Below are 24,227 nucleotides of genomic sequence, written 5' to 3'. Positions count from 1 at the left end.
ACCTCAATTTCTGCAACACAATATGTATTGACTTTCCAATTGTAGGTTTCTGTAGCATTATATACTAGCTGGGATACCTGGCATTGCCCAGGTTGATGATTGGATCCTGAAGTACACCTGCATCCTTCATATATTTAAATTGCCCTTCCCTATTACCTGGACAACTATGCAAATTAGGAGAAATAACACTTTCAGGCAGAAAAAAAGGAAAAAAAATGGCTTTCACCCGGCATTTGCGTGCCGGGTTGTTTTGCCAGTCCCTGCCCGCACCCCCCTTCAGACAGAAGAGCAAATTACCGGGTCATACATTTCTACCCGGTAATTTGCTGATTAACACGGGTGTTTCTTCTGTCTGAAAGGGTCAACCCGGTTCTAAATTCATGGGTTTCCGACCCTGGTAAATTCCTGGGTCAAAGTCCTGGGAATTTCGACCCGGGTTGACCCTTTCAGACAGAAAAAACCCTGTGTTGATCAGCAAATTACCAGGTAGAAATGAATGACCCAGTAATTTGGTTTTCTGGGGTATAAATGACAGTGTAGGCAGCGTATTCGCATACCGTTTGGAATGGGATATATCAGGAGCAGACATCAGTATAGCTTCCAAAATCACTTGAGTTTCAGAAATCACTGCAGAACAGAGGGGGTGATTCAGCTGCGGACGGATATGCTATCACAGCTACTAACATGTTAGCAGCTGCGTTAGCTGTAATTTGGTAATGCAGCAGGAAGCTTCACAACTCCTGCATGCATTACTGATCCAAGCTGCATCCTAGGACGCAGCATCGGATCATCTGCGATCCTTTTGGCTGGCTGCAGATGAGTAAAGCTGGCCAGGAAATCTCCTTCAGCCAACCGAGATCTTGACCACTCACCCCCAATGTGACACACCTCTGTTTGAAAAAGGGAGGGCGTCACTGCGGTATGCAATCGGGAAGCCGACTGCCTAAATACCGGCAGCCGGCTTCCCGACTGTCATATCCCGGCAAGGGTGAAATGCCGGGCATCTAGATGTAGACGCCCGGCACTTCCCCGACGCCGGGAGACCGGCGCCCGGCATCCCGATCATAGTGATGCCGGGCGCCGCGAGCGGACAGCTGCGGGGGGGAGGGTTAGGTTTAGGGCTCCCGGGGGGGACTTAGGGTTAGGCACCCCCCCGGGAGGGTTAGGCTAGGGGGAGGGAGGGTTAAGCACCCCGGGGGGGGACTTAGGGTTAGGCACCCCCCCCGGGGACTTAGGTTTAGGCAGCGGGGAAGGGGGTGGTTAGGCACAGAGGGGGGATTAGGGTTAGGCACTTGGGGGGGAGGTTAGGGTTAGGCACCTCTAAGGAGGGTTAGGTTAGGTAATACTTACCTATCCACGATCGGGGTTTCCAGCGCTGTCGGGCTTCCACTGTCGGGATCTCTGCTAATGTCGGGCTGCCGCTTCCGGGAGTCGAACCACCGGCCATGCGGCCGGCGGTATTTCATATCAATTCCGTCACTACCCCCTTATCGTCCAAAAACAAGAGCACACTGTCAATCACTGACAGTCTGCTGCCGGACAGTGTGCGGGATCTAAGACCCGTACTGCACATACGCAGATTCCCAATAATCGTGATTCTGCGTGATCTCTGTCACTGCGTCCGCAGCTGAATCACCCCCTGAAATAACTCTGCAGACCAACACTGAAGACCATGTCTAGCAGGGCTGCCATCAGGGGGGGAATGCCAGGACTGGAGTCCCGGACAGAAGGGGGCCCGTCCGCAATGGTACTGTGTGGCTGCGATCGATCTCCCCTGCTGTTTTGTAATCTCAGTATGCTAAGCTTTGCCAGGATCAAGGATTGTGGATTGATTATGCTCTCTGCCACAGTCTGAATGTATCGAGTGCTGAGCTGCTCATGAGCTTGCCAGGAACTCTGCTAAAACCCCCGGGGCGGCTGCTGTAAAATGAGACAGTGAGTGAAATGCGAATAATGCACACCGTTTAATGTCAAAGTGTATCACGCAAACATAGAGGGCTGACTACCTCCGTATTTCATGTATGTGGCTGTTGGAAAAGTGATATAACACAGCACTTTGGAAGAGATGAGAGTGTGACAGTTGTATATGAAGCCAGCCCCTCAGCCCCTGTGTAATTTAAGAGTGTCCCGGTTGTCTGGGATTGTGTGACAGTGTGTTGCCCTAACGAAGTTCAAACCTAGGCAAAAACCTAATCCTGGTCAAACTACACCACCCTGGCAAATTTGGTGGAGCTAGGTACAAAACTCTGGCCATGCATAAAGGACACAAACAGACACACACACTTTCTTGCTTATTATATGTGTTTCATTTAGCAGGTATGTGGCCCACACTAGCACAATTTCTTTTAAATCCCCTTTACATATGTTCTTTTGTGCTTCTTTTCTAACAAAATCTCGATGTCACAGACCATCAAGGCCTTTAACTGCAGCCCCCCAGCTTCTTCCTGGTTTATGCCCAATTGAAGCTTTACTCTGATATACGACACACTGGCTCCAGGGCTTATCTTCTGCCTTTTACCTTGCAGAGGCCCCTGCTCTTATTGAATAAGAGTTGGGGCACAGGTAAAGCTCGGTAGCTCATAAAGCAGATGTTAAGACTGAACTTGAACTCTGTCTTGGCCTGGAGGAGCAGTCTTACAGAGCAGTAAAGCAGATCTGAGGTCAGCAGGGCAGGATCAAGGGACCCATGGGCCTGGGACTGAAAATTATCAAGGGGCTATTGTGAGTGGTGGAGGAGGGGTGACCAATGCTGTGTGGGTGTCTACTCCCCATACACTATTAGCCCCAATGTCTCCCTAAATACATAAAAGTAGAAAAAAAATGCATAATTTTGTTAGGAAAATAGAAATACAATTTTAATACTTATGGCCGACTGTGTGGCCAGCTGGGCAGTTGGTCCTCATCATGCTTTCATGATGATGGGCATATTTTTATGTGGCGGCCTGGAGCTGTAGTAGCATATTCCCCATTGTTAATCTGGCCCTGGAGATCAGAGGAAGAGGGGTGCCAGCCCCATGTGGTCTCCTTCCTTCACGGGAAAGAGCTCTTTGGGTTCTGCTCACTTCATTAAAGCAGATATGGAATAGTAGTCAGGGTGTCATTAGCTTAGTGGGTGGTTTCTGGAACTCGCAGTGAAGAGTGAATAGGGGCTTTTAGAGGAGCATTGTGCTTGGAGTCTGATGGGCATGGAGAGTTTGAGGAGAGGCCTATGATAAGGGAGTGCTTGAGAAAAAGTGGGAGGTATGAGAGGCATTTTTTAGGTAAATGGGTGTTTAAAAGGAATATAGGGGTGTTTAGGTAAATGGACATTGTGGAAGGTGTTATGCGTGCATTGAGGCAAGTGAGAGGTATGCAAAGAATTCGGGGAAATGTGACAGGTGCTTTAGAGAACATTAATATAAGGACATAAAGTGTGTCTTTTTAATTAATGTATTGATTTAATGTATTAATGAGATTAGGGGTAAAGTGAAAGTGAGGACCTCTTGAAGGTTAGGGAGTCATCATTGGTGCAGCCCCTGAAGAGTATCGCACATTGCTCACTATCATCATAGGGGGCAATTCAATTCAACGCTGTGTGGTCGGATAATGCCGGTTATCGCGCCTTAACAAGGGTGTTTAATTTCGTTAACCGGCATTCTCTGACCAAAGTGTCGGGCACGTGGCTGTTAGTGCCGCGCTAAGCAGAAAAACAGTTGAGCGCCTGGCACTTTGGTCGGATTTCTCCTCGCATCCCCAGGGGGTGCAAGAAGAAATTCTCAGCACGCCCAAACAGCGTGGTGTATTGAATAGCTGTGTTAGCTCCCTCCCGCGGCTATCCAACATTGCGTTATTATTATTCTTTATTTATATGGCGCCAAAAGTGTTCCGCAGCGCCTTACACAGTACATAGAACTAATAGGTGAACAAGAAACAAGTAACTTACAGTACATTACAGTGCAGGACAAGGACACAACTTATATACATTGCTGAAATAGTGATTAAAGCACTCACAATAAGCTGCCGGGAGTTGGCAGTCCCGTGTTAGGTGCCCTTATGGGGAGTAGAGAGTAGAAGAAAATGTAAAGAGAAGCACATGAGGGAAGAGGTCCCTGCTCGTGAGAGCTTACATTCTAAGGCGTTGAAATGAATTCCCTCCATAGACTTTAGTCTATCACATTAGGAGGAAAAGCAAGATAACCCTGGGACAGCAGCAAATAGTGCCTCTCTCATCAGTAGCACGGGTCTCCCAGTGCTAGCTGTAACGTTATGGAGCCATCCTTCTGTTGATCCACTGTGGTAGATCTCAGTGGCAGTGTGTACGATTACAGAGAGGTAAAGCTGTGGCAGATCCCAGTGGCAGTGTGTACGATTACAGAGAGGTAAAGCTGTGGCAGATCCCAGTGGCAGTGTGTACGATTACAGAGAGGTAAAGCTGTGGTAGATCTCAGTGGCAGTGTGTACGATTACAGAGAGGTAAAGCTGTGGTAGATCTCAGTGGCAGTGTGTACGATTACAGAGAGGTAAAGCTGTGGTAGATCTCAGTGGCAGTGTGTACGATTACAGAGAGGTAAAGCTGTGGTAGATCTCAGTGGCAGTGTGTACGATTACAGAGAGGTAAAGCTGTGGTAGATCTCAGTGGCAGTGTGTACACTTACAGAGAGGTAAAGCTGTGGCAGATCCCAGTGGCAGTGTGTACGATTACAGAGAGGTAAAGCTGTGGTAGATCTCAGTGGTAGTGTGTACGATTACAGAGAGGTAAAGCTGTGGCAGATCCCAGTGGCAGTGTGTACGATTACAGAGAGGTAAAGCTGTGGTAGATCTCAGTGGCAGTGTGTACGATTACAGAGAGGTAAAGCTGTGGTAGATCTCAGTGGCAGTGTGTACACTTACAGAGAGGTAAAGCTGTGGCAGATCCCAGTGGCAGTGTGTACGATTACAGAGAGGTAAAGCTGTGGTAGATCTCAGTGGTAGTGTGTACGATTACAGAGAGGTAAAGCTGTGGCAGATCTCAGTGGCAGTGTGTACGATTACAGAGAGGTAAAGCTGTGGCAGATCCCAGTGGCAGTGTGTACGATTACAGAGAGGTAAAGCTGTGGCAGATCCCAGTGGCAGTGTGTACGATTACAGAGAGGTAAAGCTGTGGTAGATCTCAGTGGCAGTGTGTACGATTACAGAGAGGTAAAGCTGTGGTAGATCTCAGTGGCAGTGTGTACGATTACAGAGAGGTAAAGCTGTGGTAGATCTCAGTGGCAGTGTGTACGATTACAGAGAGGTAAAGCTGTGGTAGATCTCAGTGGCAGTGTGTACGATTACAGAGAGGTAAAGCTGTGGTAGATCTCAGTGGCAGTGTGTACGATTACAGAGAGGTAAAGCTGAGCATTTGGGAGAGCTCAGAGAAACACAGAAAGTGATACACATTACAGTAACAAGATTGCGTTAATGTGGAGAAGCCTTAGTATATAATCACATAGCCCAAGCATTGCAATAGCTGATATTACATATACTAGGAAACTACCCCTTTTAGGACCATCATTTTACCTTCTCGTAATTTGCAAATCCACCCATTACTGCAGGATCCACAATGCCATTGAGAAGTAAGGAGAGCGGGTTTATCGGCAAATTGGGGTCACTCATATGTTGCTGCACCATGTTGTTAATCTTCTCATTTGTTAGCTGCATGGTCTCAATGGCATTTTCCAATGGACTTATTTCAACCTATGAACACATACAGAACAGCAAAAGAACCCAATGAATACATACATAAGTCCTACCATTTACATGATTGGCCTTTATATCTGCCAGTTGGGGTAGGTCTCCAGCTCCCTTAGATATTAGGCTCTGGACAGCTCAGCCAGCAAGAGTCCACATCTAGCATGACCTAATGTGGGATTACGCAGCATACCTTAGGGTTTATTCCACTGTGAGAGTGCTAGCACTTCAGGATTGTGACTATTAATGATTGTGACTATTAATGGGGTATCTTTATGAAGATCCATCGGTAGAATTGATTTGCTACTGGTGCTTATTGCAGATTTAGTAAATCAACTATTGCCACATCAATATGACTGGGGCAGCCAAGTGATGCTCAGCTATACCCGGCTGGCAGAGGTAAGCAGAAGCGTACCGTAATCTTGTGTATCAATATACTGAGAGGGGGATCTCAATAGCAGGGCAAAACAGGTTCCACCACTGTCTTTGCTAATATGCAATGCTAGCTACCAATATACAGCAGCTATAGCTGAAGATGGCTGAGGAAGGTTATCCCCTACTCCTGAACATGGTCAACGAAGGCTATCCCTTATAGATATACTGTAGCAGAAGATGGTCGGCAAAGGCTATCCCAATAGTAGATGATAGTCAGTGAAAGGTATCGCCGGCAACACTTGCTGGTAACTTTTGCCAGCTTCACGTTTTCTAGATTTGTCTACCATCCGTGGTATAATGCTAGTCACATAGCACACATAGCAAGACGCTCAAGCACATTCATGCCACTAAACTGGCCCCATCTGAGTTGAATTTAATATTACCACTATGATTAAATAACATTATACTGTCCATATTATTTAGGATTCATCTTAAGAGTTTTTTTTTTTTTTCGTGCTTGGGGCAACTTAGTGGCCTCACTGAGAGATGAGGCATTTTCTGGCCTAAGAGACTCTTGAGGTAGGAGCCCTTTCATTGAAGAAGTGCCTAGTGCCTCAGTGAGATGTCTAGTTTTTAGGGAATTGATAGATTGTCTACTAATTACTGATGGAGTCCAAAAAATGTCTCCCTTCACTAAGTTAAGGCGACATGTACAAATTCTAATATGTTTCAGGGGAAAAACTAAAATGTTGATAAGATAGATAAAAATAAACTGAGTTGTGATCGCCAAACTAGAGATTTCTGCATAGATGGGGGTCACTAAAACGTTAATGATTTAAGAGATTTAAGCTAAGAAAAGTGGAGCACCCCAGTGCAAAATGTTAGCTGCAGTTATGAAGTACAGTAGTTCCAGCAGTGAGCCTATGTCAAGGCCGCGCTTACCATATTAACAGATTTTACTTCAAACCATCTCAGGATCCCTGGAAGCTTGTAAGCTATTGAAAAGGTGGTTCTCTCGATCCACATATTCTAAAAGAGTAAAAAAAGCACATAAGTCTATAAACAATGCATCAGCATACAAATAGGTTTCAGAATACTAGTATTAGGAGATCAACCTTACTGTACACACAGTAGAGGCGGCCATTTTGTTACACAATACTTCCCTTGCAATAACCGCCAACACCACGGCACTTTATGACCAGCATCAGTATTAATACCATTATCACAAATATTTGACTATATCCATGAGGCGTTAGTTCCAAGATAATCGATAGGCTGAATTTTCACTTGGTTTAACCTGCAAAATGGCTGCCGTCACTTCATGCAGGCAGCATTGGCTCTTTAAAATTCATCAACATTTGCGGAAATTAGTTTTAGATTACAATGAAGGTGAAAACATTTCAGAAAAACTATATGTTCAAGTTCGACCTGTAAAATATGTTAATTCTGTAATGCATGATACTTTATGCCGATGATATTAGTGCAGTTTCAGACTAAGCCCTGCGTATGTATATCGTAAGATTACATTTATATTTTTTATTTTGACTTCTTGATGTAAAAAGGGAAGCTCTGGACTTTTCTGATGGATCGCTAATAGGCATCTGGTCGTTCGTTCCACATTCAAAATGTAGCCATCTTTATTTAAACAGCCAAAATGTTGACACTATTTTGCACCAATAGACATTATGGTGCTGACATGTTAACGTACGGAGCAACGTCCTAAAACTTACAGAGAATTCATTATCGGGATCTTTTTCTCCTTTTCGGATTGGTCTGGAGTACTGGAACCGAACAACTTCATTCACTCTGTAGAAGCTGCAGGAAACAACACAACTTGATATGGCAATGTCATAGAACGCTGAATACTACAATGGCAGGGCATTTGCCTGAAGTGACTTTCCCCATGCAGTGATACAGGAACACGTGCTTCCCTGGTGGTTGTGACCCTGGGTACAGCCCAGACCACTATCATGGCGACACATACAAGTTACAGGGCAGCCTGGGATGGTGAATTAGCTATAATTGTGATGGACGCCGGCCACCTCAGGAAGCTTAAACAATGCACATAGTGTATTTCCTCACACCTTATAGAACTACTGCATCGATTATACATTACAACATGACAGTGAAATGTGGCCTGTTAGCAGTCTGTACATTTTCCCCAAAACGCATTTTTATTTAAGTAGCACAAAAATAACTTATTAGCTTTAATGCCGTCTTTTACTCAGCCCTTCATGATGATTTGTGAGGAAAACATGCTTTTGGAAGGATTCCCAGTTGATGCACATCTGAGGGGCTATCTTAGGCTATTACTTAGCCTCGGGCAGCCATGTGTATCATTAGGCTGCTGGAGAAACCTCCCCTCCCTTTACATACCTCACTAACTCCCTAATCTATATGCTCAACAAATATTAATATGGTAAAACCCAGCACAACGTGTCATGTGGGGATCTCTCAACACTACTGTTGAAAAATGATTTTTTGTTTGTATTCAGTGGAAAAATAAGCCACCTTTGCTAGTGATATAAATGAATGAGGCTAAGCTTTCGCTAGGAACTGGAGACCTCGCACCAACCTGGTAACTATGATTCTAAGGACAGTTCATTCAGCCAGCAAGATGGAGGCAAACGCGGAAGGTGTGGCCACATAATGTTGCAGCGCGCTGAAACCCCCCCTCAACCCAAGTGGCATGCTTAGTGCAAGTGCTAGGCCGCCATCAATCACCCCAACCCTCACAAAACAAATAACACATTGTTCTGCTTGGTGGCGGTGAGGGGCACCCCTCTTAATAGTCCAGGCAGTCCCCTAAAATCAGGACTGTCTAAATAGGGACTGCTGCCATAACACATGGACATTATAGAGAGATAGTATGTGACAACACGGTGGCATTGTGGTTAGCATTGTTGCTCCACAGTTCTGGGGCCATAAGCCATATACTCACTAGTGCACTATTGGCATGGAGTTTATATGTTCTCCCCATGTTTGCCTGGGTTTACTCTGGGTACTCCAGCTTCCTCCAACGCCTAAAACATGTTGGCAAGCTAACTTCCTGCTGGCAAAATGGATGCGATAGTCAGCCTGATTCAGAGATGGATGCAATGGCGATGTTGATTATCGGTGGTCTGTGCATACATCTGAGTCGATCTGTGCATGTGTCAAGTCACATTACTGTTGGAGATGGTAGCGAGTATTTTCCCGCAGTGACTGACAGTCAGGGAGCGTTTAGGGGAGGTAACGGGGAAGTGGTGTGTCGCTACTAAATTTCAGTGTGTGTCAGAGACTGCGGTTCTCAGTTCCCGAGACCATTCTGCGCGACCCTAAGGTTACAAACCCGATTATCCACTGATCTGCGACCAAGCTGCATCTTTGTACACAGACGATTGGATATCCGATACTGCCGGTAGGGGTGTCAACACAAATATATACGGCTGTGACATTTTCGTATTTTTGCACATCCACTGTGTACACATACGCAGCAGCAGCAGCATTAGTGTCCATCTCGGAATCAGGCGCTGTGTGCATGGTTGTGTAGGCAGAAAATAAAGGGGTTTATGTATCAAACAGTGAAAAGCGTGGAGAAGCTGGTCAGTGGACAAGTTGTCCATAGCAACCAATCAGCTCCTACCTATTATTTTATAGACTGTAGTTGATAAATGCTACTTCAAAGCTGATTGGTTGCCTCCACTGGTCCACTTCTCCAAGCTTTTCACTGCTTGATACATAAACCCCTTAGATAGTAAGCTCTAATGGTGCAGAGATTGATGCATATTATGAAATATTATCTACCAAGCTCTGTGCAATATGGTGATAATAAATAAAGAATAAGAACTAACTACATCTTGGTGTGTGCTTTTAGCCAAATAGTTGTGAGCAGCTTACCAGGTGATGGCGGCTTTAATATTAGAGAACCACATAAATCTTCAGGTGACTTTAGCTTATTGTCTTATACAATGTATAATATACACCCCCCCCCCCCCCCCCCCTGAAAATCATGCATTTCTCTTCCTAGGCTCCTTCTGTGCTGTTTAGCCAGCTATTCATTTCATCAGGCACAGTTGTTTCTTTTCATGGACTTTTAATATGAAATAGGACATAAGACTGCTCTCTGCATACAGAATTATCTAGAGGGAAGCACTATTGTGGCAGAGTTTCGGGATGCAGTTTATAGAACGGCAGACTAAATGCCACCGGTCTATATCCCGACACGAGAAGCCCGACAGGGGACTTCAGTCCCGACGCCAGAACACCGAAAGACGACAGCCTGAACGAGGTAAGTTGGGGCGTCCTTAGCGTTAAACAGCTGCCGGTATTACATACTGATTCCAGAATTTCGACAGAATCAAATATTGTGAAGTGACAGGAAGTTTCACATCTCTGCAAAGTTCCTAGGATACAATCTTCAAGCTCCAATCGTGAAATCACCATTCTGCATGTCATTTACAGCCTACAAATAGGGTATTCTACGGCGTGACTAAATGGTATTGATTATATAACTAATTATCTGAGGTGTGGTTTGAATTCTGGGGGTAGAACTAAAAATAATAGGTGGAGTCGACGGCAGACTACAAGAAGATGGAGAAAGGGAAACAAAAATTGCAACCAAACACGAAACACCTAGAGGGGACTTCAATTAGAGGCGAAAAGCCATATACGCCTGTTTTTTTGCGAAAAATTTGCCTAAAATTTTTTTTGCCAAATTCAATTCCAGGACAATTTCGACTAAGTGGAAACAATTCTCCAAACATGATTCTCTAGTCAACAGCTGGTGAACTGAAATGCAAAATCTTTAATTTGGGGTGCAAACGTGGGGAAATAACTCAATTTAAAAAGTGGGGGGATAACCATTAAAAGTATCGAAATAGACTTCTGGGGGGTCCCCGAGTATGGGTCAGGTGTTTTTGGGATTGCAGGTGCATGCAGCAGGTGGATTTTTCATGTTTTTTTAAAGTTCACTTTAGAGACATAAAAATATGCTAGTACCCATTTTCAAGCACCCCAAATTTGACAGGACAACTTATTTTCAGCAAAAAATACAGCTTTATGCCATTCTTCACCACTTTTACCTAGACACTAATAGCAAGCAATTTACACAACATAAGTATGCAAAATAGCTTTATTAGGGCTATTAGTACACATCTATAGTGATTCCCTATGTTAATGTATCTTTTTATGGGGTACAGACTGATTTCCCCAATTCTTTCAGTACTTTTCACCTGTTCCGCATTCGCCTATTTCCGTTTGCGCCTGTTTTGCAGTTGAATTAGGCGAAAAGCAGGGACGAGCACGGAATAAATTCGCCTCTGAAACAGGCGAATGAAGCGAACAGTCGGACAGGCGAAAAATTCGCCTCTAATTGAATATGGCTCTGAAAACATACAGTCCTGTCTGATAAAAGTAAAAAATACAAGGCTAAAAACGCAGGAGGAATCCAGATACATAAAACAATAGGAAGCTGCAGGAGGCCACGTACAAGCCAATGCATTAAAGTCATATTAGCACCATCATCATAGCAGTCATAACTAGGGGTGAGCCCCCCCGATCGGAGTCCGATCCGAGTCAGGCTCGACTTTTCCCGCCTGACTCGGATCTGAAATCGAGGCAAAACGTCATCATCCCGCCTTCCGAGTCTCGCGGGTTTTGGATCCTATATAAGGTACCCGCGTCGGCGCCATTTTCTCACTCGGCTGTGGACAGTGAAGAGGGAGGGTGGGAGTTAGGGCTGTGTAGTGTAGTGTAGTGTAGTGCTGCTGTTGTCCACTACTTCAAAGTCCATAGGGGCTGGCTGTGTTGTGCTGTGCTGCTGTTGTTAATAGGGGCTGTGTCCACTACTTCAAAGTCCATAGGGGCTGGCTGGACTGTGTTGTGCAGTCAGTTCTCCATAGGGGCTGTGTCCACTCCAAAGTCCTGTGCAGTGTCCCAGTCCTAAAGGGGTGCTGTAGTGTTGTCCAGGGGGTGCTCTGTCCATCAGGGGTGCTCCCCCCAAGTGCTAAAAAAATAATATATTTTCTGTGTTTATGAATTGTGTGCGCAGTAGCCGCACGTGCATCAACAAAGTAGTGCCAAGCGTGCGCCTGTGTCATAAGTAAAGGGCCGGCTGGCTTGACCGTTAAGGGTGCTGTAACCCCCGAAAGTACACTCCAGTCCAAACCAAAAAAAAAATTATTTTCTGTGTTTGTGAATTGTGTGCGCAGTAGCCGCACGTGCATCAACAAAGTAGTGCCAAGCGTGCGCCTGTGTCATAAGTAAAGGGCCGGCTGGCTTGACCGTTAAGGGTGCTGTAACCCCCGAAAGTACACTCCAGTCCAAACCAAAAAAAAAATTATTTTCTGTGTTTGTGAATTGTGTGCGCAGTAGCCGCACGTGCATCAACAAAGTAGTGCCAAGCGTGCGCCTGTGTCATAAGTAAAGGGCCGGCTGGCTTGACCGTTAAAGGGTGCTGTAACCCCCAAAGTACACTCCAGTCCAAACCAAAAAAAAAATTATTTTCTGTGTTTAGCCGCACGTATATATCAAATCGATATAACATAAATGGAGGACCAAACTTTCTCCGATAAAAATAAAATAGAGAAAGATCAAGAACCACTTCCTCCTAGTGCTGAAGCTGCTGCCACTAGTCATGACATAGACGATAACATGCCATCAACGTCGTCTGCCAAGGCCGATGCCCAATGTCATAGTAGAGGGCACATACAATCCCAAATGGCAAAGTTCAGGAAAATGACCTTGAAAAAGACATTTAAATCAGCTGAAGAGAAACGTAAACTTGCCAATATGCCATTTACGACACGGAGTGGCAAGGAACGGCTAAGGTCGATCCCTAGTATGTTCATGACTAGTGGTTCAGCTTCACATGACGATGGAAGCCCTCCTCCCACTAAAAAAATCAAAAGAGTTAAGCTGGCAAAAGCACAGCGAAGAACTGTGCTTTCTAAGAAGATATCACAAATCCCCAAGGAGAGTCCAAGTGTGGTGGTGGTTGCGATGCCTGACCTTCCCAGCACTGGACGGGAAGAGGTGGCTCTTTCCACCATTTGCACGCCCCCTGCAAGTGCTGAAAGGAGCACCCACAGTCCACTTGCTGATATGCAAATTGAAGATGTCACTGTTGAAGTACAACAGGATGAGGATACTGGTGTAGCTGGCGCTGAGGAGGAAGTTGGCGAGGAGGATTCTGATGGTGATGTGGTTTGTTTAAATCAGGCTCCGGGGGAGACAGTTGTTGTCCGTGGGATGAAAAAGCCCATCACGGTCATGCCTGGGCAGAAGACCAAACATTCCACCTCTTTGGTCTGGCAATATTTCTATCCAAATCCGGACAACAACTGTCTTGCCATATGTACCATATGTAAAGGTGAAATAAGTAGGGGTAGGGACGTCAACCACCTAGGAACATCCTCCCTTATACGGCACCTGCAGCGCGTTCATAAAAAGTTACTGTCAAGTTCAGAAACTTTGGCTAAGACCGTAAGCAGTCCAGGGACACCTAAATCCCGTTGTCCTGTTGTATCCAAGCGCCTGCAAACCACACCGTCAACTCCCTCCTCGTCAATTTCCTCCTTAGTCAGGATCGGAAGTAGTCCTGCAGGCCATGTCACTGGCATGACTGACTCTCCTATCCGGGATTCCTCTGGAGGATGCTGCATTGCTACGCCTACTGCTGCCGCTGCTGCTGTTGCTGCTGCTGGGAGTCGTTCATCATCCCAGAGAGGAAGTAGGAACACCACTACTTTTACTAAACAATTGACCCTCCAACAGTCCTTAGCGAGGAGGATGAAGTACGACAGCAGTCATCCTGAAGCAAAACGTATAACTGAGGCCTTGACTGCTATGTTGGTGTTAGACGTGCGTCCGGTATCCGCCATTAGTGCAGTGGGATTTAGACAATTGATGGAGGTAGTGTGTCCCCGGTTCCAAATCCCGTCTAGATTCCACTTCACTAGGCAGGCGATACCGAGACTGTACAGAAACGTCTGAAAAAGTATCCTCAGTGTCCTGAAAAATGCCGTTGTACACAATGTCCACTTAACCACGGACATGTGGACAAGTGGAACAGGGCAGACTAAGGACTATATGACTGTGACAGCCCACTGGGTAGATGTATCACCTTACGCAGCAACAGCAGCAGCGTCACCAGTAGCAGCATCTCAGAAACGCCAGCTCGTTACAAGGCAGGCTACGCTGTGTATCACCGGTTTCAGTAAGAAGCACACCGCCGACAACCTCTTAGAGGGAAATCATCGCCCAGTGGCTTACCCCACTTAGACTCTCCTGGGGATTTGTGATATCTGACAACGCCACCAATATTGTGAGGGCATTACATCTGGGCAAATTCCAGCACGTCCCATGTTTTGCTCACACAATAAACTTGGTGGTGCAGAATTTTCTGAAAAGCGACAGGGGCGTGCAGGAGACGCTTTGGGTGGCCCGAAAAATTTCTGCCCACTTTCGCCATTCAGCGACTGCGTGCCGAAGACTGGAGCGCCAGCAAACACTCTTGAACCTGCCCCGCCATCACCTGAAGCAAGAGGTTGTGACGCGGTGGAACTCAACCCTCTATATGCTTCAGAGGATGGAGGAGCAGCAAAAGGCCATACAAGCCTATACATCCACCTATGACATAGGCAAAGGAGGGGGTATGCACCTGACTCAAGCGCAGTGGAGAATGATTTCCGTGTTGTGCAAGGTTCTCCAGCCCTTCGAACTTGCCACACGTGAAGTCAGTTCAGACACTGCCAGCTTGAGTCAGGTCATTCCCCTCATCAGGCTTTTGCAGAAGCAGCTGGAGAAAGTGAAGGAGGAGCTAAGACGGAGCGATTCCGCTCGGCATGTGGGACTTGTGGATGAAGCCCTTCATTCGCTTTGCCAGGATTCCAGGGTGGTCAATCTGTTGAAATCAGACCACTACATTTTGGCCACCGTGCTTGATCCTAGGTTTAAAGCCTATGTGGTGTCTCTCTTTCCGGCCGACACAAGCCTGCAGAGGTGCAAAGACCTGCTGGTGAACACACTGTCAGCTGAAGCGGAACGTGACACGTCAACGGCTCCTTCTTCATTTTCTCCCGCAACTGGGGCTGCCAGGAAAAAACTTAGGTATCCTAAGCAACCCGCTGGCGGTGATGCAGGGCAGGCAGGACCAAGTTTGGACATCTGGTCCGGACTGAAGGACCTGGCAACAATTTCTGACATGTCTACTGTCACTGCATATGATACTGTCACCATTGACAGAATGGTGGAGGATTACATCGGTGACATCATCCAAGTAGGCATGTCAGACAGTCCATACCTGTACTGGCAGGAAAAAGAGGCAATTTGGAGGCCCCTGTACAAACTGGCTCTATTTTACCTGAGTTGCCCCCCCTCCAGTGTGTACCCCGAAAGAGTGTTTAGTGCAGCCGGGAACCTTGTCAGCGAAAGGCGTAGGAGGTTGCTTCCACAGAATGTGGAGAAGATGATGTTCATCAAAATGAATTATCAGCTCTTCCAGGGAGACCAGCCTCCAGAAGGTACAGAGGGACCTGTGGTGGTGGATTCAAGTGGGGACGAGTTAATACTTTGTGAGGATGAGGATGTACACACTGAAGAGGGTGAGGAATCGGTGGATGAGGAGGATGAGGATGACATCTTGCCTCCGTAGAGCCAGTTTGTGCAGGGACACATTAATTGCCAGCTTGTTTTGTGGGGAACGAACCAATCATTTCAGCCACAGTTGTGTGGCAGACCCTGGCGCTGAAATGATTGATTTGTTAAAGTGTGCATGTCCTGTTTATACAACATAAGGGTGGGTGGGAGGGCCCAAGGACAATTCCATCTTGCACTTCTTTTTTTTCTTTGCATTATGTACAGTTTGGGGCCTAGTTTTTCTAACTGCCATCCTGTCTGCCACTGCAGTGTCACTCCTAGATGGGTCACGTGTTTGTGCCGCCCACTCGTGTCGCTTAGCATAGTCATCCAGCTACCTCGGTGCAACCTTTTGGACATAAAAACACTATTGTGAGGTGTGAGGTGTTCAGAATAGACTGGAAATGAGTGGAAATTAAGGTTATTGAGGTTAATAATAGCATAGGAGCAGAAAAACCTACAAATTCTGTGATTTTAGCTGTTTTTATGCTTTTTTAAAAAAAAATACAGATCCAAAACACAAAACCCAGAACCCAAAACACGGAAGGGTGGTTTTGGCAAAACCAATCCAGATCCAAAACACGAAGAAAGATCCAGATCCAAAACACGAAAAGTGGCCGGTGCACACCCCTAGTCATAACATAGCATCTGAAGTGTTTATCATCTCTGCATCTGACTCCTCATTTCTTCCTCCCAGTTTCCGCATCGCAAATTTCAGTTTCAAGACTTCAAATTAACCCTATGTTTTACGTTATGTTACTGGGGAATATTAAAGGAAACCTGACAGATTTTTGATATAGTGTATCGTGTCTCTCTCAGCAGGGTTACTCGGGTTCTATTCTCACGCATGTGGCATCATCACATACAGGGCAGCAATGGAGGAGCCAAAGCTGACTCACTGTTACATAATAACTCTCATGCATCTGCTGCACTATTTCCTACCCACTGGGGATTAGTGTATGATCGCAAAACGGAGTCATTCAATCTTACTAGATGAGCGAACGTGAGCTTTCCTAACGTAGCAGAGACATCTCGTTCATAATGAAGTTTTACGTATTGTCAACTCAGGGATTGCGGTTATTGTCCCTAAGAAATACAATCTCACGCAGGGGAAGCGGTAATGCCAGTCCTGAATAATGCTGGCTCTTTCTCACCTTAAGATCTGCTCGGAGACCGGTTTATTCTTAAACTTTGGAGGCAACTCAAGCAGTGGTTTCACTGTAAAACACTGAATATCTGATTGATACAGTTAAAAGAAAAAAATAATACTATTAAGCTTTAAACACTAAAGCCGCAGCCTTAAGAGCTATAGTGGTATCAATCTAAATTAATTTTCAAGACTGTAAGCCATTACTCAGGGTCAAAAACACTGTTACAGATGTAAAGGGGGAGGGGCCCTAGATTGCACACCCTAAGCACAATGTGAGGTGCTACCTGCTGAAACTTGTAGTGCTGCAAGCATAAAGAGAAAAATGCAAGTGCACACTATAACCATGCTAAACCTAATAATAATACTGCTAAAATGCACCAAAGAAGTTCTTAGCATAGTAATGGCCATAATTATATGCCTGCCCACCGCATCCGGGTGACCTCCATCAGGCAGGTCCCTAACACTCCTATGGAACCAATACAAAGCACGGGACTCCCCAGGCCAACTTATGTGTTAAGTCTTACATTAAGTAAGAGGTTATAATTAAAAGTGTATGAAGTGCATAACTTAGGTAGGGGTTCAGTGATGCCCTGTGATCTCCCAGGCCACCCCCTGCTCTTAAAAGAGAGGGGACCTCTTCTGAGCATCTATGCCTCAACTGGTAGGAGAGGTTCTCAGAGACCCTCAACTCCAGGACCCTCAGTGGCTGCACCAAAAGTAGTTCTGCCAATGTTCACGTTCTGTGAAGTCATGTCTGCAACTGTGACACTACTGCTAACTTGCTACAAGCACCATGATTGTGGGGAGGAGTTTAGGGAATTGGTGGTAGAGGCACCAGGACAAGCACTGTTCGAGGCACCAGTGGCTTCTTATAGGAAATTTCAGTTAATGCTGTATAGTAATAGGCAGAGCCGTAGCTAGACTTTTTGGTGCCCTGTGCCAGAAAGAGCATTGGCGTCTACCTCATTTTTCAAAGGGACATGATGCACCCAAAAATGGGCCATGGCTTCATGGGGAAGGGCCAGGGAAGAGATAGGAGAGGCCAGGAGATGCTGGGGATGAAATAAGAGGAAGCTACAAGCAAGAATGATAATAAATAGAAATTTGACAAGCCCAAACAGCGCCCCCTGCCCTGTGGTGCCCTGTGCGATGGGACCGTCCGCACTACCCTAGCTACGGCCCTGGTAATAGGCAGTACTACTATAGCTGATATATTAGAAGGAGCTATTGCATATAATACTGGGCATGACCAAGAACTGGCATTACTAATGGTGGCATATTAGGCAGTACATAGCTGGAATTATTGGACAATGGTGGCATATTACTGGGCACTACTAATTTTGGTAATATATTACAGGGCACTACCGTCACTATATGTGACATACTACTTGGCATTCTACTAGTGGCTTAATGCACATAACGGTTTGTGTTAGTACATTAATCAGCACAGCTACTACTACAAATGGCTTATTAATGGGCATTATTACAACTAGTGTCTTATTAACAGTATTAAACTTACTGGGCATTACCGTTTCTGCTTGCATATTGCTGGTAGTGGTTGATTCTGTTGGCATATTATTGTGCATTAGTATATTGGTGTCTAATTTGTGCCCAGTTCTCCTGTGAGGGAGACACAACTTATAGTGTATGAAGCTTTGAAGAAGACATATAAAACACATTTTCTTTGCATAATTAATTCTGAAAGGCAAATGTTACTGTTCAGGGGAAAAACAAATTTAACAATGCTAAACTTAAAACAAACAAACCCAAAACTTTCTCCTGTTCCCCATCCCATTGTTACTTTGCTGTTCTCTAGCTTGGTTCTGACTGACAGCCCCACGGATGGAGCAGGAAAGTGTAGGCTTTCCTGTCCTCTCCCCGTCTCCCATGCAGAATGGCTCGGTGAGCCGGAAACAGAAAGACAACCACACTTCTCCGTGCAATCATACTCTAAGTAACACAGCTTTGATGTTCAAGGATACACTGTCCGGAAGTATTCTTTATATCATCGCCTGGAGGGGATGTTGTCTTCATCTTTTCCGCATTGGGGAACTGGGTTAGCAGCCGAGCCTCAAAGTCTTCACGCCTTTCATACTCTTTCCCTCTGTAAATGAACACTTTGTTCTGAAAAACACAAAGTTAAAACATATTAAAACTGTATCAATCAAAACCCACAAAAAAAAACCTCACATTACCTTTTTCCACAATTCCTCTTTATATCAGGCACAGATGGAGATTTCTTTTTCTTTTTGATACATTGCAGGTTTCAGCTTTTCACTTGTGCAGTTTTGCAAAAGTCAGATAAATATTCTGCAGAGCCGGAACATCTATCAGGCAACCTAGTCTCCTGTCTAGTGCCCAGTGGCCACTGGGGTCTGACTGGCCCACAGGTGTACAGGGAAAATCCCCGATGGGCTCAATGCCTGAGGGACCCACCCTCTCCTCTAGAGGTCAGTAACTTTTGGAGCAGGATCATAAATGAACTTGGGTGCTTGATGTACGTCTATGGAAACTACACAAAGATTAGCCTTCATGCCAATCAAAGTGGGTTTTGCTGACAAACCCCAGTCTCCTGCTATTTAAAGGAACCCTGTTCTTTGCATGTCCTGTCTAACGCAAAGGTTCCCATACTCCGTCATTACAGTCCAGGTTTTAAGGATATCCATGCTTGAGTCCAGATGGTTAAATCAAATTGACTGAGGTACTGTACTAATTAAGTCACCTAAGCTCAAGCATGAATCCTGGACTGTAATGGTGGACTTTGGGATCCTCTGGTCTAGTGGTTGGCCAAGTCCCTCTGTGGCGGCTATCCACACCCCCTCTGGTAGCTGGCCATATTCCTTAAGATTGGACCCCTACCACTGCATTCCCTGGTGGGCCCTTTGTGCCGCAATTCGAAACTGGTGGCAACTGAAGGGGCCAAATTACTGTAACAAGTTTTATGTGGTAAATTTTTCGCTAGAGGAGGTGGGGTAGGGGGGCGCAAACCAGTGGTATCTGGACTATATATACACAGTTAAAAGGTTGACAATGTCTAGATAGACACCAGATGTTAGACAGACCATAGGTCGACAGGAACAAAGGTCGACACACTAAAGGTCGACATGGAAGAAGGACAACATGTACAAATGGTTGACATGGACAAAAGGTCGACACACAAATGGTTGACAATTATTTTTACATTTGTGGTTAGGTTTAGGGTTAGGCACTTACCCCGACAGTTAGGATTAGGCACCAGGAGGGAAGGTTAGGCACTTACCGGAGGATTAGGGTTAGGTACTTACCCCGACAGTTAGGATTAGGCACCAGGAGGGAAGGTTAGGTACTTACCGGAGGGTTAGGCACTAGAATGGACGGTTAGGGTCAGGCACCAGGAGCGAGGGTTAGGGTTAGGCACCGAGGGGAGGGCTAGGTGGGTTAGGAAAACAAACAAAAAATGTGTAGACCATTTGTACATGTCAACATTATTCCATGTCGACCTTTTGTCCCTCCTGTCTAACATCTGGTGTCTACCTAGACATTGTTGATCTTTTAACTATCTTTCTTTTATACCACACCCAAAACCAGTATCTTGCCTAATGCTGGGTACACACTAAACAGATATATCTGCAGATAGAGTGATCAGCAGCGGATGGTTGTCTATACACACTAAACAACCATCATCTGTGTTGTGTGTGTTGGAGGGGGGCGTGTCTCGCTGGCCGGGGGCGTGTCGCACCCCATCCCCGTGGCTGCCGCTGCAAGTGTATGGGCGGTCAGCTGACCGCCCGTACACACAGCACGATGCCCCAATATATCTGCAGATACATTGAGCTTCGGCTGTGCAGCAGAGGCGACGAGATATGTCTCTGAGCGACGCCGTTCACAGACATATCGCTGGTACACACTGGCCGTCGAACACCAGATATATTGGCCAATCAATTGAGCAGCCAATATATCTGTCAGTCTGTACCCAGGTTAAGGCTCCAAGGAGTCTTAATCACGCTCTGACCTTCTAATCTGTTTGAGAGCCAGAATATGGTCAAGGGTCTCCTAGCGCCACACAGTTATATCATTTTATTTGACACATTGCAAGTTCCAGCCTCCTATTACGTCAGGCAGCCAGCTTACACGATCTGGAAAAGCCCTCTAAGTAAAGAATGGAACCCTAGCTGTTATTTGCAAATAAAACAAGACTATGACCTTATTTAACAAGTAGAAAGCAGTAATTACTTTATCTGGGACTCCTAGTACTGTGCTAATACGAGCAGCCAGCAGACGCTACTGTGTCTGCCCATGTAACCTTTATTTAATGTTTGCATCTCAATAGAAGTGGCAATGCTAGCAGAAATAAAAAAGGGTATTATAGTTTTTAATAAGATTGCCAGCAGGCAATGGATTCCTACTTTTGCTGACCTAGTTATGTACTTTATTTATTTATTTATTTTTTTACTTATCGCAGCTTTTGTACACACTGTAAAAAAAAAAAGTTTGATCTGGAGCACGTTATATAAGGTGTAGTAAATTATTGACAAGGGTGCCAAAGACTAATTGAAATAAAGGGGGTAAGTAAGCTGGTTTTTAGAACAAAATTCTTTGTCAGCAATGCATTAAAACAGGCAATCACACACTGCTGTTCCCTGGCTAATGTACAGGATGGCGACAAGACGACCCCCCGCTGCCCAATGAGTTGTGAAACGTGGTAAATGCATGTCGGCAGAAACTCAAACCCACTGGCTTGTGAAGGAAAATCAGCCCTGGATTAATAAAGATACTTAGAGCGCTATTCGCAGCCTGCATTATTCACTTCTTTGCTGCACACATAATATGTCTAAGCCGGGAAATTGCTTGTTGGACTGGACCGGCTTTGAATGTCAATGTTCTGAAGCTCGTGTCTCAGCAGCGGCAGCCCCTGTACTGGGGAGCTGCGGAGACCCCTGCGCCGTATCAGGAGCGGATTACACAGCACAATGGTATTTAGCTTCACAGTCCTACAGCAGATAATTGGGTGAAGCGAGGAGAGTCACACCTTCTGAACAAGCAAAGCTGCAGAATGCACACGTCGCACAATTTACTGTAATTTTCTGGATTATTACAATTTAGCTAAATTACATGGGACGTTAGTAGATAGCTCATCTTTGTAAAGAAAAAGAAAACAAAATAATATGCGATATGGTAAGAACTTACCTTTGTTATCTCTATTTCTAAGAAGCCCATAGGGTTCCACAGGATACCTTGGGGTATAGGTGATAACGTCAGGCATCGGGCACCATAGAGTTACGTTTTCAGCCTCCCAGGATGCACTAGGGTCCCCCTCCTATACCCCGCCCCCGAGCCAAGGCATCTCAGTTACGTACCAAGCCATGGGCCGGAGGAGGAGAACGAAGAGAGAGAAAAAAGATCTGGACACACACAAGAATCACAATCTCACCAGAGGGAGACGGAAAAACCGGTGACCAGAGTAAAGCCCATCTGCAGCACAGGTGCGACAGGGCGGGAGTCCTGTGGAACCATATGGACTTCGTAGAAATAGAGATAACAAAGGTAAGTGCTTACCATCTCTCATATTTTCTACATCAGGGTCCATAGGGTATCCACAGGATACCTTGGGGATGTCCCAAAGCAGTATCCTTCAAGGGTGGGGACGCTCCTGTGCTGAAAGGAGAATCCGCCGCCCGAAGGAAGCATCCTGAGAGGCAAAGGTGTCAAACGCATAATACCTCACAAAGGTATGGACAGAGGACCACGTGGCAGCCTTGCAGATCTGGACTGCAGAGGCACCACGTCAAGCTGCCCACGAAGGACCCACCGACCTAGTGGAATGAGCCCTCACAGAAGATGGAACCGGAAGGCCTTCATGGAGATAAGCTTCTGAAATTGCCATACGAATCCAACCTGCCAAAGTTTGCTTTGAAGCAGGCCAACCCTTTTTACGGAATCCATAGAGGACAAACAAGGCGTCCGACTTCCTAAACGAAGAAGTGCAGTCAACATAAATCTTTAAGGCCCGCACAACGTCCAAAGTGGCCTCACCCACTGAAAGATCAGGTGAGTTAAAAGCCGGCACAACGATTTCCTCGTTGATATGGAAACGTGAAACTAATTTGGGAAGTAATTCAGGACGAGTGCGCAGCACTGCCCTGTTCCCATGAAAAATGAGGAAAGGGGGGTCTACAGGAGAGAGCCCCTAAGTCAGAAACACGTCTGGCCGATGCGATGGCCAGAAGAAAAATTGTTTTAGCTGTCAGCCATTTAAGGTCCACTGAGCCCAGTGGTTCAAACGGCGGTCCCTGGAGATCCCTCAGGACCACAGCTAAATCCCAAGGCGCCACTGGTGGAAGAAAGGACGGCTGAATTCGAAGAACACCTTGCATAAAGATGCGCACATCAGGGATTGTAGCAATCCTACGATGGAACCAGACGGACAGGGCAGACACCTGCACCTTCAGAGAAGCAAGGCGTAGCCCATGGTCTAGTCCCGCCTGTAGGAAAGCTAACACTCTAGACAGACGAACTCCCGAGGGGCATAACCTCTCGGTGGACACCACTGGAAGAACGTATGCCACACACGATGGTATATCCTTGCAGAAGATGGTTTCTGAGCTCTTAGCATAGTTCGTACTACAGAGCTGGAAAACCCCCTGGACCTTAACATGGCCGTCTCAACAGCCACGCTGTCAAAGACAGCCGAGTCAGGTCCGGGTGAAGACAAGGACCCTGTGACAGTAGGTCCGGTCGCAGCGGTAACCGCAGAGGAATGTCCATGGACAGACCCTGAAGGTCTGAGAACCAGTGCCGCCTGAGCCACGCGGGAGCTATCAACAGGAGCGCCCCTCCTTCCTGCTTGAATTTCCGGATTACCCGTGGAAGAAGGGAAAACGGAGGAAAGAGATAAGCAAACCGGAACATCCACTGGACGGACAGAGCATCCACCAGAGACGCCTTTTCGTCTCTTGTTCGAGACCCGTACACCGGCAAGTTGTTGTTGTGCCGTGATGCCATGAGGTCAATCTCTGGAAGACCCCACCCGTCCACCAGAAGTTGAAAGACGTCCTGGTGCAGAGACCACTCTCCCGGATGAACGTCCTGGCGACTGAGAAAGTCTGCCTCCCAGTTGAGGACTCCCGGGATGAATACTGCTGATATGGCCGGGAGATTGCGCTCTGCTCAGACCAGGATGCGGGACACCTCTACGAGTGCCGTCCGACTTCAGGTTCCTCCTTGCCGATTTATGTAGGCCACTGTGGAGGCGTTGTCCGACTGGACCTGCACGGGGTGACCTTGGAGAACCTGATGTGCCTACTGGAGAGCATTGAAAACCGCGCAGAGTTCCAAGATGTTTATTGGAAGCTCCTTTTCCTCCTGAGTCCATTTGCCCTGGAACAAGTGTGGACCCGTGACCGCTTCCCAGCCCCGA

The 24,227-nt window shown here is 46.2% G+C and overlaps 1 protein-coding gene across 2 annotated transcripts in view; it reads right to left on the bottom strand.

Moving 5' to 3' along the window:
- The window catches only part of DOCK1 (dedicator of cytokinesis 1), a 431,183-nt gene that overhangs the window by 28,736 nt on the left and 378,220 nt on the right, over nucleotides 1–24,227 (bottom strand). For both annotated transcript variants that reach the window (XM_088452203.1, XM_088452204.1), the window contains exons 41-45: nucleotides 18,814–18,955; nucleotides 16,836–16,917; nucleotides 7,794–7,878; nucleotides 7,006–7,092; nucleotides 5,518–5,694 (exon numbers count right to left, since the gene is read on the bottom strand). In XM_088452203.1, the coding sequence (XP_088308329.1) occupies nucleotides 5,518–5,694; nucleotides 7,006–7,092; nucleotides 7,794–7,878; nucleotides 16,836–16,917; nucleotides 18,814–18,955 (573 nt within the window). The remainder of the gene's footprint in view (nucleotides 1–5,517; nucleotides 5,695–7,005; nucleotides 7,093–7,793; nucleotides 7,879–16,835; nucleotides 16,918–18,813; nucleotides 18,956–24,227) is intronic.

Source organism: Taudactylus pleione, unplaced genomic scaffold (assembly GCF_031769625.1).
Source record: "Taudactylus pleione unplaced genomic scaffold, aTauple2 ptg000034l, whole genome shotgun sequence".
NCBI lineage: Eukaryota > Metazoa > Chordata > Amphibia > Anura > Myobatrachidae > Taudactylus > Taudactylus pleione.
This window is presented reverse-complemented; position numbering and strand designations above follow the sequence as displayed.